The sequence below is a fragment of the Sus scrofa genome, chromosome 17 (genome assembly GCF_000003025.6).
Source record: "Sus scrofa isolate TJ Tabasco breed Duroc chromosome 17, Sscrofa11.1, whole genome shotgun sequence".
NCBI lineage: Eukaryota > Metazoa > Chordata > Mammalia > Artiodactyla > Suidae > Sus > Sus scrofa.
Window position 1 is genome coordinate 58,543,891 of NC_010459.5, and position 18,369 is coordinate 58,562,259.

General features: G+C 53.6%; 1 protein-coding gene across 1 annotated transcript in view; it reads left to right on the forward strand.

Annotated features, from left to right (window-relative positions):
• The window catches only part of RAB22A (RAB22A, member RAS oncogene family), a 57,437-nt gene that overhangs the window by 28,906 nt on the left and 10,162 nt on the right, over nucleotides 1–18,369 (forward strand). The window contains exons 3-6 of the mRNA NM_001123174.1: nucleotides 7,530–7,611; nucleotides 15,627–15,698; nucleotides 15,786–15,892; nucleotides 16,526–16,635. Of these exons, the coding sequence (NP_001116646.1) occupies nucleotides 7,530–7,611; nucleotides 15,627–15,698; nucleotides 15,786–15,892; nucleotides 16,526–16,635 (371 nt within the window). The remainder of the gene's footprint in view (nucleotides 1–7,529; nucleotides 7,612–15,626; nucleotides 15,699–15,785; nucleotides 15,893–16,525; nucleotides 16,636–18,369) is intronic.

Genomic DNA, 18,369 nt, shown 5'->3' on the forward strand with positions numbered 1-18,369 from the left:
CCCTGCCTGCTCCGCTCAGCCGGGCAGCCAGCCCTCCTGGCCCCAGCAGCAGTGAGGGCACTTACAGCTCCGAGGTGACTGACCCAGCTCCTCTCACACACAGTCGCCTGAGCCGCCAGAAGCCCCCAACGCCTTAGAACCGTCCCTCTCACCAGCCGATGCCCTGTTCTTTCCTGTCAACGGCCCTGCCTTTCTCCTGGGTCCTGTCGGGCCTCCGGCTGGCTTCCGGCCTGGTTCCCTTTTCCCTCCCGTTGCCGCCGTCTTGTCTGAGCTCTCCCAGGGCTTCGGATTCCCCAGGTTTTGCCTGGACATCCGTTTCCACCTGTGCCCTGCAGGGGCCTTGTTACAGACATCCACCTCACTCATCCTCGGGCTGTCACGGACTCAACGTCGGGCAGAAAGACCCCAAAGGCCTGTGGTGCGCCCCCAGAGTTCACCTTTCAAGCAGGTCTGATAGCATCACCCCTCCTCGCCGGTGTGTGGGGGGGCTCCCCTTCACTTTCAGCTGTCTTTTCCAAAACAACCCCTGTGAGATTACTTTAGATGGGCACAGATAAGCATTTTACATTTATGTTGTTAAGTATTTTATTCTGTTAGGAAAAATAAAACCAGTCCACAAATGCTGTTAAGTTTTTAATTTTACCAATATTATTGCTTAGACAAATTTCAGTTTTTTTTTAAAAAAAAGTGGGATTCCTTTTGTGGCTCAGCAGTTAAAAACTGGACTTGGATCCATGAGAATGAGGGTTCCATCCCTGGCCTGGCTCAGTGGGTCATTTGGGGATCTGGCACTGCCATGAGCTGTGGTGCAGGTTGCAGATGTGGCTTGGATCCCGCGTTGCTGTGGCTGTGGTGTAGGCTGGCAGCTATAGCTCCAATTCGACCCCTGGCCTGGGAACCCTCATATGCCAAGGGTGCAGCCCTGGCGGGGGGGGGGGAGTGATCTTTTTTTACATTATTCAGTAGTAAGTAATACAGATAAACACAGATATGGCAGAAGTGGTGACAGCAAGGCCCTGGCCTCTGGGGAGATGTCAGCTTACAGGAAACGGGGCCTCACAGCGTGAGACACTCAGCAGTGTTGAGATGCGGCATCTCATTGATTTTCATCACCTCTGTACCCAGCCTGTCCGGAGCCCTTTCTGTGGTCACCCTGCTTCACTCGCTGCCCCGCCCCACCGCGCACTCACCCAGTCTCGCTCTGCAGAACCACTGGGAGTCTTGCATGTTCACCACCCTGTGCTTTTGCTCTTGCTGTTTCTCTTTAAGGAACGTGATCCAGCACCTTGGGTCCTGCTGCTGGACATCTGCTGCTGAGCATCCACTGGGCAGACTCCCCCCTGAAACGTCTGACTTCAGGTCAAACTTCAGCTCTTCTCATGAAGCCCTCCCTAGTGTATTAGTTTCCTGTTGCTGCTGTAACAGATGACTGCAACCTTAGTCACTTGCAAGAGTGCCATTTATCATAGTTCTGGAAGTTAGAAGTCGTAACCTGCACAGGGGTGTGGGGGTGATTGGCTTCCTTGCCTTCTTCAGCTTTTAGTGGCTGGACTTTTCATCCATCTTTCCTCTGGCTTCCCTCACCTGGCGTCACTGCTCCCTTGGATCCTTTTTTTTTTTTTCAGTGTAGACAGTCTTCTTTTTTTTTTTTTTGGTCTTTCCAGGACCGCACCCACAGCACATGGAGGTTCCCAGGCTAGGGGTTGAATCAGAGCTATAGCTGACGGCCTACACCACAGCCACAGCCACACCGGATCCTTAACCCACTGAGCGAGACCAGGGATCGAACCTGCAACCTCGTGGTTGCCAGTCAGGTTCGTTAACCATTAAGCTGTGACAGGAACTCCGGTGTAGACAGTCTGTATTGACAGGTGTGAAGAGTGCAAGACGGTAACAAATCCAGAAGGGTGGGAGAAGTGAGAGGACGGTAACCAGCCAGTGGGGCGGGAGCACTTGACCTAGGCCACTTTGGGCCCAGCGCCCCCGGAGAACAAGCTCCCATGTAGGAGGCCTCCTCGCCACAGGGCACAGGAGTTGGTCTCCACTTCCTTCTTCCATCACCTTTTTCTCTGGCTCCGACTTTTCTTGGTCTCCTTGCAAGGGCCCTTGTGATTACATTGGCCCCTGGATCATCTAAGATCCTCGTCCCATCCCAAGATTCTGCAGCTAATTGCATCTTTAAGGTCCCTTTCACCGTGGAAGTACCATGTTCACAGGGTCTAGGGCTGGGCTGGGGGGTGGGGGGCATCTTCCAGCCTCCCACCACCACGCTCCCGGGTCCTTAGACTAGGCTTTACCTCTGTGTTCCCGCAGCTCTGTCCCTCCTTCTGTCTCTGCTCGAGTGTCTGCCTTGCAACTGCGTGCTCGCCAGCTGGTCCTCCCACTGTGAGCCTCCTGGGCAGGGCTGGGCTTACCCTGCTGGCACTCCCGCCGCACGGAGGAAGGCATGTGCTGGAGGAGGTAGAGCCACCAGTGCAAGATGGGCCCTGCAGTGCTGTGGCCCCAGGGACAGGCTCGGGGGCCCAGCAGCAGGCATGGCTTCTAGCTGTGCCCCTCGCTTGCTCTGTCCCCCATGCTGTGATGATGAACTGAGCGCAGCCCAGGGGCTCATGGTAAGGACCAGACAGGGACAGGAGGCGTGCTGACTGCGGCGAGTGCTCGGCTGGGGCAGCTGCTGCCGTCGTCCTGGTGTTGGTTGGGTTGTACACGATGCGAAAGACTTTCCCATTCTGTACACGATTCCTGACAAACAGAAGGAGAGGCCAAACCTTTAGGTTTAAAGTAGTGTTTTCCTTGATTTTAAAAGTTTCCGCAAAAGTTGTCGGAATGACGAAAATGTAGAAAATACGAAAGGATTTGCTCAGGGTGAGCACAAACCTGCGGGCAAACCACCGGCTCTGCACTCATCTGGCTTCAGTGGGCAGGGGCTGCGGAGAAGGTGTGTCTGTGGCACATCAACCCTCAGACCTCATTCGTCTCAGAGATGGTGGCGTTTAAAGGTGCGCCTGAATGTGGAACCCTCGTAAGTTGCTGGATTTATGGCCACTCAGAGCTTCTTCGAAAGGCACCGGGTATATTAGGGAGATGGGGGTAATCCGTGTGTCGTTCCAAGACTCGGAGGTCCTGGGCTGATGGCAGGCACCCCGTGTTCTCAGAGAGCCAGGCAGGTCTGCTGCAGGTGGAGGAAAGACGTGTTTTGTTTTGTTTCTTGTCTTCTTGCCTTTTCTAGGGCTGCTCCCGAGGCATGTGGAGGTTTCCAGGCTAGGGGTCGAATCGGAGCTGCAGCCAATGGCCTCCACCACAGCCACGGCAACGCCGGGCCCTTAACCCACTGAGCGAGGCCTGGGACCGAACCCGCAACCTCATGGTTCTTAGTCGGACTCGTGAGCCACTGCGCCACGACGGGAACTCCAGGAAAGACGTTCTTAAAACACCTGGTAGCAAGTGCCTGCACTGGGATCACGCACTCCAACCGGAGATCATGCCTCCTTGGTGAGCGTGAACGTCGTATTTTTAGAGTGTCGTGAAAAATGGAGAAGTATATGGAAGGCATTCTAGCTTTAGGAAATAATGCTAGTAGGGAGTTTAGATTAAAGAGGTAATAAGATCTGCCTCGGCAGAGTGAAGAGAGATGGTTTAGTAGTGAAAAATAAGGTTATCAGACAAGTAAATGGCAGGCTGGAAAATAAAAATGTATCATTTGGATGGCAGGAAGCCATTGCCTGTTTTTCAAAGAGCAAGATATTGACGTTCTCATACCCTCCGCATCATTGAACTTGAACGTTGTGGGAGTGTCCTGGAGTTGGAGTGACGGGAGAGAGAAATTGTAGTAGCCGCACTCGAAGATTAGGGTCCAATTTATGAATTTATTTCAGGGGTTGAGGTTCCAGTGTAGATTAAATGTAAAATGAAGAACCAGACGGTTGTATGAGATTGGATGGAAGTTTCAAAGGCCCAGGCTTCGCTGCAGACCAGTGCGTGTTCGGCGGGCGGGCAGGCGGGCAGGCTTCTGATGGAGAAGCGGGAGGGAGGACTGGCGCGAGCGGGTGATGACGCGGCGGGATGGCGGCGCCGAGCCGAGGTCAGGAAATGTGGGAGAGCACTGAGACTGCAGGACGGGGTTCACCCAGCGAGCCGCGCGGGAGGCCTTCTGCCCAGGGCTCCTCCTGGGAGAGACCACAGGCATCCCTCGCTCCAGGCCCGACCCCCAGGCCACGTGTCGCCAGGGTGTAGACCGCCGGATCCAGATGCCGACCGGGAGGAAATGGTTCTTAGAGGTGTGACTGGCCAAGACCTCAGGCCACGTGTCGCCAGGGTGTAGACCGGCCGGATCCAGATGCCCAGCGGGAGGAAATGGTTCTTAGACGTGTGACTGGCCAAGACCTCGGGCTCCCGAGAGTCAGCAGAACCACACCCCTCACAGCCTGGAGGCCTCACACCCGGCTGAGGAGCCTCGGCCTGGACTTCGGAAGCTGGTCTCACTTTAGGCCTCAGGGAGTGCTTGGCCGACGCCCTGGAACAGTGGGTGGAATGGAAGTGCGCCTCATGGCAACACGGTCAGAATTCCGGGAGAGCCAGAAGAGAGGAGAAGGATACCCGTTCACGGGAAGACGTCCAGCAGGGTTCCTGCCTTCCTGGCACTCAACTTCCTCATGGTGTGTCAGGCGTGGAACCGAAACTTTAAAAATGAGCAAAGCAACCAGTCAGGCATTGTGCAGCCCTCGCAGCGTGTGCTTGGAGGACAGAACAGGCTGATGCGTGTGCTGCAGAGTGGGCGGGCTGGCGGGCAGGCTGCTGCCCTGGGTGGACAGCGCGGGTTTCTCTGAGGGTGGCGGCCGAGCAGGCCCTACAGCGGGAGGCGTGTTTAGCCAGGAGCGCGCGTTCAAGGAAAAGGAGCGGTCGGCTTGAAGGTGGGGACGGGGACAGGTGGAAGGCTTGGAGTCTGGGAGGAGGAGGCCAGTCTGACCACTGCCATGGCCCGGGCAGGGTGTGCTGGGATCAGGAGCAGGGCAGTGGTGACAGGTGAATCCAAGAAAGACGTCCCGACACGTCGGCGCCAGAAAAGTGGAAATCACAGCTGGTGTGAATGGAGATGGGCCTATTCCCACGTTGGGAGGGTTGACTGGGGCACATGTTGAGGACCTTAAGGCTTGTAACCTGTTCGCTCTGAGAAGACTGCAGAAAGAGGGCCCGCAGGCAGGGGTATGGAGCTGGGAGACAGTTGAGAGCATCTGGAATAGGCGCTCTGTGGAGTAGGAGGCCTGGGGCGGGTCCAGCCAAGGTAGGACAGGCTTCATCACCACCGGTCCGGTCCGCAGAGCTTCGGGACGTTGCTCCAGCAAAGCAGCCACCCACTCTGTGCAGAAGCAGCAGGAGGAGAGGCTTTTCTGGGTGCTTGAGACAGAGGACAGACGAGATTCCTAAAGAACTGGTTGTGTGGGCGAGAGATGCTGGTGATGAAAGGACAAGAGGCCCGCAGAGACCAGGGTTCCCCCGGCAGGGAGCTTCGGACCCAGGGACCTCAGTGTAGATGGAAGGAGGTGGGTTGAGAGTGACCGTCGGGGCAGGGGAGAGAGAAGGGTGGTCTGGGGTCACAGACAGGAAGCTGGGTTTAATCTTTGAAGGTACTTACGTGACAGCTGCCATGTTGTCCTCCTCTCGGCTGAGTGTTGACTCCATGCTTTCCCTAAAGGGGACGCGGTTGGCAGGTAGGTTGAACTTCAGGGACTTCTGATCTAATAACGAAGCATCTCCTTTTAGCTGTCTTGTGTACCCTTTCTCGGCCTCAGGTCTCCTTGCGGCGTGTCTCTCCCCTTGTTCTCTGAGCAGCCAAAATGAAGGTGTTGGTTGCTCTGGCTCTGTTAATAGGCCTCTGTCAACTGCCTGTTGTCACTTCTAAATCTAACACCACAGCCGTAATTGATGGAGTTGAGTTGCAAGCTTTTAGGACTAATTGCAAAGCCTAAGCCAAAACATTCTCCCAAGTTGCCCTTAAATAATAATAATACTAATACCACGTGGAGGTAGAGTACCTTACAATTTGCACAGCACTTCCACATACATCATATCATTTAATCTTCACGATAAATAAGGCTTTTCGAATGCGTAGATCTTTCCTAAAGTGAGAAATCACGTTGTACGTCCTGATTTAATCGTGACAAGTCACCGCAAGTTCTGATGGGATTAGCGTTTACTGAGCCCCGTCCGTGGGGAAGGCCCCTTACTGAGGATACTGCGGGCGAACCTCCAGTGGATAACTAGCCCACAGGATGGGGTCCCGTCTCCCAGCCCCCTCCCCTCCTCATCACAGTCACTGTTTGGGAGGCTCCCTGCTAAACCATAAATTTAATAAATACTTCTAGGAATTCATTGTGTCAGAGTTCAGATTTTTAAAACTAACGATTCGGATACTTCTGTAAGCGCAGTAATGCCTCAAAATCATGCTCTTGATTTTGTCTTGTACTTTCTGGAAAGTCATGCGTCTGTTACTTGAATCTCAGAGGTGTTTCAGGTGCAGCGTGTTTGAAGACGTCCGGCCCTGGAGCCCGTTGCCCTGATGGGGATGACCAGGGTTTGGCTCCCGGGGTACGGCTGGACCCTTGGCCCCAGGAGGCTTGGGCAGCAGGCAGGAAGACAGAACCCTCGCTGGGATCTTGGGCCAGACCGGGGTGTGTGGAGGAGCCAGGACTCAGGAGGGAGCTTCCTGGGTGAGATGGTGTTGGAGCCGGTGCAGGCCCAGGGCGGGACTTGCAAAGCTTTATTCAGGAGCCCCTGCAGTGCCCGGGTACGTGTTCCGGGCCACTGTGGCTCCTCTGAGTCTCCAAAAAGCATGAGGCCCCCAAATACCAGGATCCCCGCCTTCAAGGCCTTGGGCAGAGTGGTCCCTCGGGGCGAGCCTGTGGCCTGCACGGCGGCATCACCCGCCTCCCCATCGAGGGCTGGGCAGGCCCGGGGCTCTGCCGGGGCCATAGGACAGCTGAGGGGCTGCTTCGTGGCCCAAACACAGAGCGCTGCCGGGGCATCGCGTCTCTGGCTGTCTCCCTGCTTCTGGATCGGCGTCTTCATTTTCCTCCCTCCCGTATTACAGCAGCTCCTGCACGGTCGTGTGAGTAGGAAGGGGGTGAGGACAAACCCCGGGGCCTGAGATCCTCATGCCCTCGCTTCCTGGCCACTCGGGTGTTTGGCAGCATTTTCCCACGGTGCCCTCTCTCCCAAACAGCTTCCTTACGTTACTCGGGAGGCTCCTGTCTGGATGGTCATCAGTTTGGCCCTCGGTGCCTTGACGAGGCGCTCCGGCGGTCCCCAGCCAAAGGACCCTTCCGTCTTTGTGCCGGCGGCCGGTGTGCCCAGGGCTCTGTTTGACCCAGAACGTGCAGCCGGCATCTGAGCCTCTCACCCGCGCCCGAGGGGCCCGCCGCCGGGCTGCGGCGTGGAGGGAGCGTGAGCGCCAAGTCTCGGCGGTGTTCCAAGTGGGGCTGGTGACGGGCTTTGCATTACTGTGTTCTGACCACCGAGGTCTCTCTTTGTAGGGCATCCTTTATGACCAAGACTGTCCAGTACCAGAATGAGCTACATAAATTCCTCATCTGGGACACAGCTGGACAAGAACGAGTAAGTCCCTCTTTCATTTACTACGTGTTTCTCCGAGGCCCAGATCAAAGCTGCCACAGGACTGCCGGTTCCTGCCCTTTGACGTCGCTTCCTTCCTTCCTCCGCGCCAGAGTCGCGTTGATTTCCATCCTCCAGCGCCAGCCTTTTCGCCGAGTCCGCGATGGAGAGGCGATCCAGGGCACCGAGGGCGTTTGCATACCTCTTAGTGTCTTCCCCTAAACACCGACTAACAGGCCTGCTAAAGCCCCGCTCACGGCATCGTGTGTGAGCTGGGGCTCCGTCCTCTAGCAAAGACAGAAGAGAATTAGCGGGAGAAAAGGGGAGAGTGGAGCACAGCTCAGGTGCAGCTGCCTTTTAAAAGCCAAGGAGGGAACTGTACCACGTATAAAGGTCGAGACGTAAGTGAAGTGGGTGAGCTCACACACTGCGGCGCCGCAGACACCTAGTAAACGCCCGACGGTAAAACTGTCCAGGGCGGTTATCTGCCTGAGGAGGAGCCAGAACCAGAAGTAGGGCCGGGGCCGCAGCCTCACCGTGCCGAGTGGGGTTTGGTGCAGCCCACCCAAACCAAATGGGCAGGAAGGCAGGGAAGGGACCAGACACTTGCCTGCCGCCTCCTCTGCCCTCTGGGCCCTGACTCTGATTTCCTGTCGAGGTTTGTCTGGCAGCGGCCCCATTATTCAGCCGCTGTTTAATTTTGTTTTCAAACAGTGCCATCAAAACAGGCCATCTGATGGATGTGCAGTGCTATCTTAAGCGCTTAAAAGTATGGCAGAAGTAATCAGGAGAAGGCGTCTGTTGTCACAGTCTTATCTGAGACAGCGTAGATGCTGCGTACACTATAAAGTAGGACCAGAATCATCACAGACAAATGGAGCAGAAGCAAACAAGCCATCACTGTTGTCCTAGACGGACACCGTGCATTCGTACGGACGAGCCGTCCTCAGCTCGCTCGGCTGGTTTCTTCTGTGTTTTCTCGTGGTGGATGGCATACCGTGTGTCCGGTGCCTCGTCTGAGACGCGCTGGCTTCGTGTCCCCATTCCCTGCTGCTCCTGCGCTGTTTGGGCTGTGCTCCTCGAGGGGGGCAGGCCTTCGCCAACCATCCCTCTGATCCTGCAGAAGGGCCGCTTCCCACCAGGTCCTCCTGAGTAGACCCCCGCTCACAGCCCCGGCATCACCTCCCATTCGCCACGAACCCGTGGCTCTTCTCATGAGCGATGCGTAAGCAGCCTTTTGCTGCGTCCCAGGATGTAGTTACTCCTTCCCATATATTCGATGGTGCAGTAAAGCCCTCATCATAAAGACTCATGCGATAACGTAGATCCCGTTATGCTTTGAATCAGAGCCCGTCCGGGTAGACACCATGATATATAACGCCTCTGTTTTCCAGAACATAAAAAAGAATAACACAAGGGTTTATGTTTCTGTCTTACTGCTGCCGTAGTAGCGGGATTCTGTTAAGTTTTGTAATTAGCTGGTTTGCCTGCCTCCTATTTCCTGCTCCTAATTGATTCTGCACCAGGAGTAGTTGCTCTGAGATGCACATCTGCCCCCCGCCCCCCGCCTGAAGCTCCATCACTTAAGCAGCCAGGGGCTCGGCTGGCACAGGGAATGTAAATGAGGCAGGCAGGGCTCTGGAGAGCTGCCGCAGTCGGGAGAGAGGCCAGCGGCGCACCCGCTCCAGCTGCTGGTTGCCAAGGGGAGAGTTCAGGTCCAGGGTTGCCAGGTCACAGCGTTTAAGAGGAGCTGAACATCTGACAGCCCATCGCAAACCGAAATGCCAGCCGCAGAGATCACGTGGGCGCCTCTGCCGGCTGTCCTGTGCGGGGCCTTGCGGGCCCTGACAGTGCCTCCCTCAGCCAGACGGTCCGTCTTCATCTTGCCCCACCCATCTGTCCTGCAAGACCGGGTGGCCTAGCCTTCCCCAGGGTGCCGGGCAGGTCCGTGCCCTCAGACGCTCGTCCTGTCGGTCCCTCTGCTTGGAATGCTCTTCCTGCCCCGGGATTCTTCAGCCTTCAAAACCCTCACCTGGAGTTCCCATTGTAGCGCAGCGAAAACGAATCTGACGAGCATCCATAGCCATGAGGCCGCAGGTTCGATCCCTGGCCTTGGTCAGTGGGTTAAGGATCCGGCGTTGCCGTGAGCTGTGGTGTAGGTCACAGACACAGCTCGGATCCCATGTTGCTGTGGCTGTGGTGCAGGCCGGCAGCTCCAGCTCCAATTAGACCCCTAACCTGGGAACCTCCATATGCCGCAGGTGCGGCCGTAGAAGACAAAGAAAAAACAACCCTCATCTGCGGGTCCCTTGGGAGGGGCTCTCCTAACCCCTGCTGTTCTCAGACAGCCCGCCGCCGCCTCGCCCGGACCTGCATCAGGAGGTCCTCTCCGACTCCATCCCTCCTCACACCCCAGCCTCCACAGAGGCTCGGATCCACTCGCTTCTCCGTCTCCACCAGCAGCCTACTCTCGGCCACCTTTCACTCCCACCCCAGAGTTGAGCCTTTAGCCTTTAACCGGTGCCCCCGCTTTCCCGCCCCCCGCCACGCGTGTCCGTCCTCACAGGACCGAGGAACCAGACCCCGCTGTCCTCCCTCTGGTACCTGCCCCTGCTCCTCTCCTCCGGCAGAGGAGAGCCGGAGCCTGACCGGCGGCCTGCCCCACGCGCCTGATCTGAGGCTGGGCCGCCCTCCCGCTCAGCTCCAGCCTCCCTGCACCCCCGCAGATGCTCCACGGTCTCTGTCAGTCAGGGCTCCACACGTCGTGTCCTGTACTGAACTCTCTCTTCGTGGCCAGCTGGCTCCCTACCAGCCTTCTCGTCTCGGCTCAGTGTCCCACCCTCTGAGTCTCCCCTAAGCCCTCGCACCTATGCCCTAAGTCCATTTCCCCCGGACCCTCACTGCAGGTAGTAATGAGCTGGCTGTCTGCATCCCTTTACTGCCAGGCTCTCCCCATAGACCAGACCATGAGAGCAGGGACCACAGCGTCTTGTTCGCTGCCGTATTCCCAGGGCCCAGCACAAAGCCGACCCGGCGCCGGTGCTCAGATGGTGGCTGGACCAGTTAGTCAGTGGAGCCTGCGGTGCACTTCCTCGAATCCTGGGGCTGTCACCTGCTTCCTTGTTTATCTCGTGTTAGCCTGTGAGCCCGAGGGGGCAGGGACATCCTCGCGTCTGTGCTCTCGGCCCCTGGCGCCCAGGCGCCGGCCCTACTTGGGCCCAGGTAAGGGGGCCAGACCCTCTACCCACTTTAATGTGTGGTGTGCGTATCGCACGCCTCAAATGATGCATTTCTGGTATTTGCATATTTATGATTCCGTTCTCCGTAGTAATGAGATTTGTAACGGAGCCAGAAGTCACCATAAAATGACAGTCCTTTAGGATAAACTGACCATTCCAGCATCCTCCGCCTTCGATGCTCACGTCTGTGACTGTGTCTGGTTTTCCCAGACCCGTCGTCTTTCTCATGGTCCAGGCGCAGGCGACTGTCAGGTGATTTGATTAAGTCCATGAAAGTGACTTTAGAGAACTTCGCGCGGCAGATGCCATGCAAAGCCACGGATGGTAGGGACCTTGTTAAATTAAGTGAGAAGAGCACCTCCGGTCAGAATGATGACCCAGGGGCTTCGGAAGGTGGTGATTGTGCATCGGAAGGCTGAGAGGCCGAGGGGCAGCTGATGGAGTCCTCAGATATTTTGTAAAAATTCCCCTGTTATGGTAGGACTAGGAGAGACAAGCATGAAATGAAAGGTCGATAGCGTATGGTGCCAGCACATGGTTTATCAGAAAAATCACAGTCATCAATCCACTTTGATTCGGTGTTCGTTCAGGAAACTAGCTCCTGGTTGCATTCATAAGCCTCAATTTTTTCGAATACCAGTTAGATTGAAATTTGTTTTCATAATTTTTTTTCTTCAGATAGAGCCTCGGTCAGGCCTTTTCATCCCGATTTGCTCTCCTAAGTGAATTCACTGTTAAGTGAACTTTCCCCCTTTGTGATGTACTTACCCTCCCACAGATAACAATCACACATCACCTCTGAACAAAACATTCAAAAACAGCTATCTGAAGGCACTGCCAAGCGACCAGATGTGGCCAAGGACTGAGAAAGGATGACATTGGGTGGGACTCACGTTTTCTCACTGAATGAGAAAACCCCAAGCTTTTTCCGGAGGGCACGCCCCAGACCATGGGCCCAGGATAGCTAGGACTCCTGCAGGAAGATCCCCTATTTTTAGCTTGCCGTATTTGAGGACAGAGTTGAAGGTTGCTAGGTCAGCAGGAAAAAGAGGAGGCATACCCCAGAAAGATGGCTCCACCAAGGAGAGAAGCCCCCAAAACCTGCTTATAAATTCCCCACAGGGCTTTGCTGAGCCCCCGAATCGTGAGTGCACGGGGGAGACACGAAGAGGGCCAGCAGAAGCCAGCGGCCCGAGGGGGTGACGGGATTGAGCAGAGCTGCCGCTCATCCCAGGAAGGGAGACTGGAGTCCAGTCCTGCGCCCTACCGGGAGCAGAGACGCCTCGGCTTCCCCTGCAGGTTTAGAAGGGCCTGTCTCAGGAGGGGGACCGCGCCCTGGGCCTGGGAGGACAGACAGACCCGAGCAGACCCGCCCTGACCACGTGTAAAACCAATCTCGGGTGAGTGGGCAGTGGTTTAACACTCTCCAGAGAAGATGATGGAAACCAGATAGTTTAAATATGTTCCAGGGTTTAAAAGACAAGGAGTCAGTATCTACGTAACTGCCGATGGGGAATCTCACACAGAGTGACAACTAATAATCAAACGGAGATGCCCAAACTGGAAACAGTAATTTTTAAAATGAAAAAGCCACTGGATAGGTGACAAAACAAACCAGAACAGAAAGCGGGAGAAATGTGAACGTAGTCTTAGTCCCGTAGGATCAAATTCAAGACAGTCTAACAGGGGCACCTAGAGACCCAGAAGTTGGGGGGGGGGGGGGTGTAGCAGGAGGGACAGAAACAAAGACATTTTGAGAAATAATGGCTGGAATTTCCCCAGGTTTTGGTGGACCATATCAATTTACAAATCCACAAGTTTAGCAAACCTATAAATACAAAGAAGATCGCGTCTAGGGTCCATCATAGGCAAATTGCTGAAAACCAAAGCTAAAGAGAAAAATCTCGAAAGCAGCCAAAGGTAACAGTATAGACACCGTACGTACGGGGACAGCAGCGTGAGTGAGGGCTGACTTCTCACGGGGACAGTGTATCTCTAATGTGCCCAGAGCCAGAGGCCCCTTGTGGCTCAGGTTAAGGATTCAGCATTGTCACCGCTGTGGCGCGAGTTCAGTCCTTGGCCTGGGAGCTTCCGCATGCCTCAGGCACAGCCAAAAAGAAAAAGTAAACTTAGAAAAATGAAGTGTCGAAAGCAGAAAAAGAAAATAATGTCAGTCTGCCAAAATTATCTTTCAAATATGCAAAGTAATGACACTTTTAGGAGAAGAAAAGCTGAGTGGATTTGGCAACAGCCCCAGAAAGTTTTTCAGGCTGAAGGGAAACGATACCACATGGCAACTCAGATCCACGGGAAGAAATAATAACCACTGGAAAATGGTAAATATAAAATCAGGCTTTTTTCTTCCTATTTAAAAGATCACTGCTGGGAGCTCCCGTCTTGGCTCAGCAGTGACGAACCCAACTGGTAATCCATGAGGACGTGGGTTCGATCCCTGGCCTCGCTCAGTGTGTCAAGGATCTGGCGTTGCCATGAGCTGTGGTGTAGGCCGGCTACTACAGTTCCAGTTCAACTCCTAGGCTGAGGAACTCCATGTGCCGTGGGTGTGGCCCTAAAAAGACAAAAATATAAATAAAAGGCTACTGCTATTTAATGCAAAAATTATATTGGCTTGTATGCTTTGTAGTATAGATGTAAAATGTTAGCCAACAGAACGAAAGACAGTGGGTAAAAGAAATCTTGCCGAGGTCTGATCTTTTACATGAGTGGTGCATTTTTAAACTCTGAAGTCAGTTTTGAGAAAGGTATGTTGTAATTACAAGAGCAGCCACTTAAATGACACAAGAAGGTATAGCAAAAAAGCCAATGGTTAAATCAATATGTTAAAACTGAATACTGGAAAATAATCAGTTAATGCAAAAGAAGGGCATTTTGTTTTGTTTTTGCTTTTTAGGGCCTCAGGTGCAGCACAAGGAAGAACCCAGGCCAGGGGTCGAATTGGAGCTGCAACCAGCCGGCCTACACCCCAGCTCATGGCAGCACCAGATCCTCAACCCACTGAGCAGGGCCAGAGATTGAACCCGCATCCTCATGGATACTAATCTGGTTCATTTCCTCGGACCCACAATGGGAACTCTAAGAACAGGTCTTTTGGGGTTTTTTCGGCGGAACAAAAATGTAAGGCAAATAGCAAAATGATAGACCTAATGTTAGTAAAACGCAAATGTATCAGCAAGTACATGAAATGTAAAGGAACTAAACATGCCACTTAAAAGGCCGAGGTTGTCAGATTGAATCAAAAATCAGGTTCAAGCTTGTTTGAGAAAACAGTCTGAAAAGTTATCCCTGACGGATTGCCCTTCTGTGCGCCTGAGATTAACACAAGTTTGTGAATCAACCACATTCCAATAAAATTTTTTTTAAAGAGAAAAAAAATGAGGATCAAAGAGTGTGCTGGTTATAGGAGGATTACCTTAACTGCAAATCCAGAGATGGCTTGAAAACGAGAGAATGGACGAGGGTATTCTGTGCAGATCATAAACAAGAGAAAACCGCTGTGGTCGTGTCAAGATCGGTACATAGCCATAAAACAGCCTTGAAAACAAGGGTTGCTGTGACGGATTGAGCAGGGACATGAGAAGAGGCGCGCCGGGGACGGTCCATGCCGATGGAGATGTTTTGTCTTTCGGTGGGATGGTGTTTACGTGGATATACACATGCATGTATGTCACTTGACCGCAGCTTAAGATCCGAAATCAAACTTAGCTGGGAGTTCCTGTCACGGCTCAGCGGTAATGGACCTGACTAGGATCCATGCGGATGCAGGTTCAAGCCCTGGCCTCGATCAGTGGGTTAAGGATCCGGCGTTGCCATGAGCTGTGGTGTAGGTCACAGACATGGCTCAGATCCCATGTGGCTGTGGTGTAGGCCGTTGGCTGCGGCTCCAATTTGACCCCTAGCCTGGGAACTTCCATATGCTGCGGGCACGGCCCCAAAAAGCCAGAAAATCTACATCTGTAGATGTCGGCATCACCTTCACTGAGCGGGGTGCTCAGCAGCACCTGCAAATGCCCAGGAGCCAAGGGCGGTGGGGAAAGCGCTTCCCGTTTCCCACTCACACCCCGTAAGAGAAATGGGCCGCTGAACCAGCCTCGCTGTTGAAGGACTTGCTCCTTCCCTCTTCCTTCTCTCCCTTCCTGGATGTGCGGGGGAGCGGGTGATCGGCAGCCGGCGACCTGCACGCAGAGTTACGTTCGTGTAAGTGAAATGAGATACGTACCCGCAGTGGGAAATTGCCACGTGCGTGGAGATATCAGCACAGCGAGTTAGAGCCCCATGCGCCCCGAGTTGTGGATGTAAATGTGTGCGCCTTTCTGGAGCACAGGCAGCTTTTAGGTCACAGGGTTATCTGTGCGACACCCGGATGCAGCCGCTTCTCCGGAGAGCGATTTACAGCGTTATTTCTGTCTCCTTGAGAGTTTGGGAAGTCAAAGTTTAAAGGACTGTTGAACAAATGCATTTGGGAGTTATAACATTGAGTTCAATTAAAAAGCCTTTTTAGCTGAAACAATTGTTTATAGCACCATATTTAATTCCGATAAAACTGTATGCTAAACTACCTTCTGAGAGGCATTGCAGCATTACATTAAAAGTTTTTGCCTTTGGTAATTACTGGTTCATTTGCTTTAAAGCATCATGTCATCTTCTTTGGCTTAAGAGAAAGAGTACCTTTTGTGCAGGGATAATGGGCTTAAAAGAGCCTAGTAAAAAAAAAAAAATTAACCAGTTTTCCCAATTTTGTTGTCGGTTTTTCCTCTGCAGTTTCGTGCCTTAGCGCCAATGTACTACCGAGGGTCGGCTGCAGCTATAATCGTCTATGACATCACAAAAGAAGTAAGGCTTACCCTTTTCTCCAGACGGTTTTGAGAACTCTGTTTGGGTTGCTAGGGTCTCCAGTTGCTTTCTTCCTCTGTGTTGCAGGAGACATTTTCAACCTTAAAGAACTGGGTGAAAGAGCTGCGACAGCATGGCCCGCCTAATATCGTGGTCGCCATTGCAGGAAATAAGTGTGATCTTATCGACGTAAGGTGAGTGAGTGGCGCGGGAGGTGACGCTGCTGACTGCGTGTGTGCCTTTTCCTCCAGAGCAATATCCAGTATAAGAATCTTGCTTTTATTTTATCTCTGACATTGAAAAATTCCCCCTTGTTGTTTGGTTGGAGTCCCGAAGTTTCAAACTGAATGAGAGTTCAGACATTTGGAGCTAATTAGATTGTATATCGAGACAGGTGTGTGATTTATTTCGGCGTCGGCTGCGTCATACTTGACATTATCTGAGATGAGTGCAGCCCTCGGCTCCCGTGACCCCGGGTGCCTGAGTGAGGAAAGCGGTTTGAGGAAAGCGCGTTTGTTGGCAGTTTCTCTGGACCGCTTCCCTGCTTCCCGAAGGCAGGGCTGTGCTTTGAAGGGAGAGGCGGCCCGGGCAGTCTCTGACGGTCCCCTCCGCTGCCGTCGTCACTCGTCGTCTGCGCCAGGGCGCTCTGGGCTCTGTGTTCTTCATCCGCAGTAGTGGCAGGATGGGGAGGGCCGCCTGTGTGGGCTCCTTCCCCAGCCGTGGCGACCCTCTCTGGCATCATGAACCTGGGGAGTTGCTGGGTGGCGGGGATCCCGTTAGGCTCTCGATGGGGCAGAATTTCTGATTTGTGATTTGTTGCCTTGCAGGGAGGTCCTGGAGAGAGACGCCAAGGACTACGCCGACTCCATCCATGCAATTTTTGTAGAGACCAGCGCAAAAAACGCCATAAACATAAACGAACTGTTTATAGAAATTAGTGAGTATCTTGTGCCTTCGGGTCTCCTCTGTGCACTGCAACTTAAGACAGAATTACCTTGCTGGGGAGAATGTTCTCCGTATGTAGAGCAGTCTGGCCTCTGATGGAGTTCTCAGTGGAATGAGGTTTGGGGATTTAGGAGGGACGGCAGGTTTCGCATCATGCCCTAATTGCCGGGGAGCTGCTGCTTGGCGACTGTGGCCCTTCTAGAAAGGATGTTGCTGCTGAGTAAATAATGTTCTGGGCCTTGAGGACCTAAGAGCTGTCATCTCTCCCTCGCGTTCTCTTTAAATGTGTTTCAATTAGTCGTCCAGAGTCATTGAAAATGAACCAAATAAATAAAGGGAGACGAAACGCGTGTGTAATTCCAGTGTGAGAGACCCTCGGAAGTTAACGCCAGGCACTCGCTCGTGAGAGGGGAGCCGGCGCCCCCCGCTCCTCCTTCCCTCTGGGAAGGGCAGTGCTGAGGCACTAGGTGGGGGAGAGGCTGCTGCATGGCTCGGGGAGCCTCGCGGGTTGCATGTGTTCATTCATTTCATTCCAGTTCATCAGGACCATTCTTGAGAACTGCCCCAGGCTCAGGGGAGACAGCAGCCAGTTGTCACGGTGTGGCCCCTGCTCTGCTAAAGCACATGTCCTCCTTTGGGAGGCAGACAGACTGTTAAGAGCCTTTCAGGTGATGAGCAGTGGCTGGAAGAAGACGGTAGAGGATGAAGGGAGAGAGTTTCTGCGGATGGTCAAGGAAGGCTTCTCGGAGGAGGTGACAGGGGGGCTGTGGCCTGACCGAGCAGGTGTGCCGAGACCTAGGGCTCCCCGTGAGTGAATGTGTCAGGCTCCCGGTGCAGGAGGGGAGAAGGCCAGTGAGCGAGGGGAACGCACTCATTCAGATCCATCCATCGTTCCGGGGAGATCGGAGAGGGCGGGAGGGCACCGGGCTGGCATGTAGAGGGAGGGCCATAAGCTGCCAGTGCCCAGCGGTGCCAGGCAGGACAGCCCACCAGTGGAGCAGGCCTGGGGCAGGTGGTGAGCCTTGAGGGGTGAGGGCCTGGGGGCGGGGCAGAACACCCAGGGACCCCACCCGCTGGCACATGCAGGCCCAGCTCCAGCAGGTAGAGTGTAGGCCACCGGTTGCTCAGTTGCTGGGGTTGTTTTGTGTTGCTTTGGGGTTTTTCTGTGTGTGTTCATAAAGTAGTTTTACTCTTTTTTTTAATAATTCAGCGAATTTTGTTATGTTTATAGTTGAATAGCCATCACCACCATCTAATCTTGGAACATTTCCTCATTTTATTTTTTGATGTTTTTTGTTTGCTCAGAGACCAGAGATCTGGATTTTATGTAACATGTCACACTGTGTAAATCTGGCCACTATTCAGATATTTTCAGAGTGCTGTGCAGGCCTGCCAAGCCGTATGCCACCAGGGATGGCGAGGGCGCGCTGGTTTGCAAACTCTCGTCCAGCCCCTTCCTCTCAACATGAAAAAGTCATGATTATGTATTGTCCTCCTGGATTATAAACAGCAGTTGCCCACATGTGTTCTTGAAAGAGAACGTAAGGCCGGTCGGGAGTTTTTCGCAGTTCAAGCTCAAATATCTAAGTGTGGGGTGTCATGAGTGCTCAAATTACCACCATTTTCTAAACATTCTTTACTCCCGCGGTATTAAAACAGGAAGGTAGTGAACTGTACCCACAGTGAAAATTGTTAAAGAAAACTAGCATGTACATACTCGTTTTAA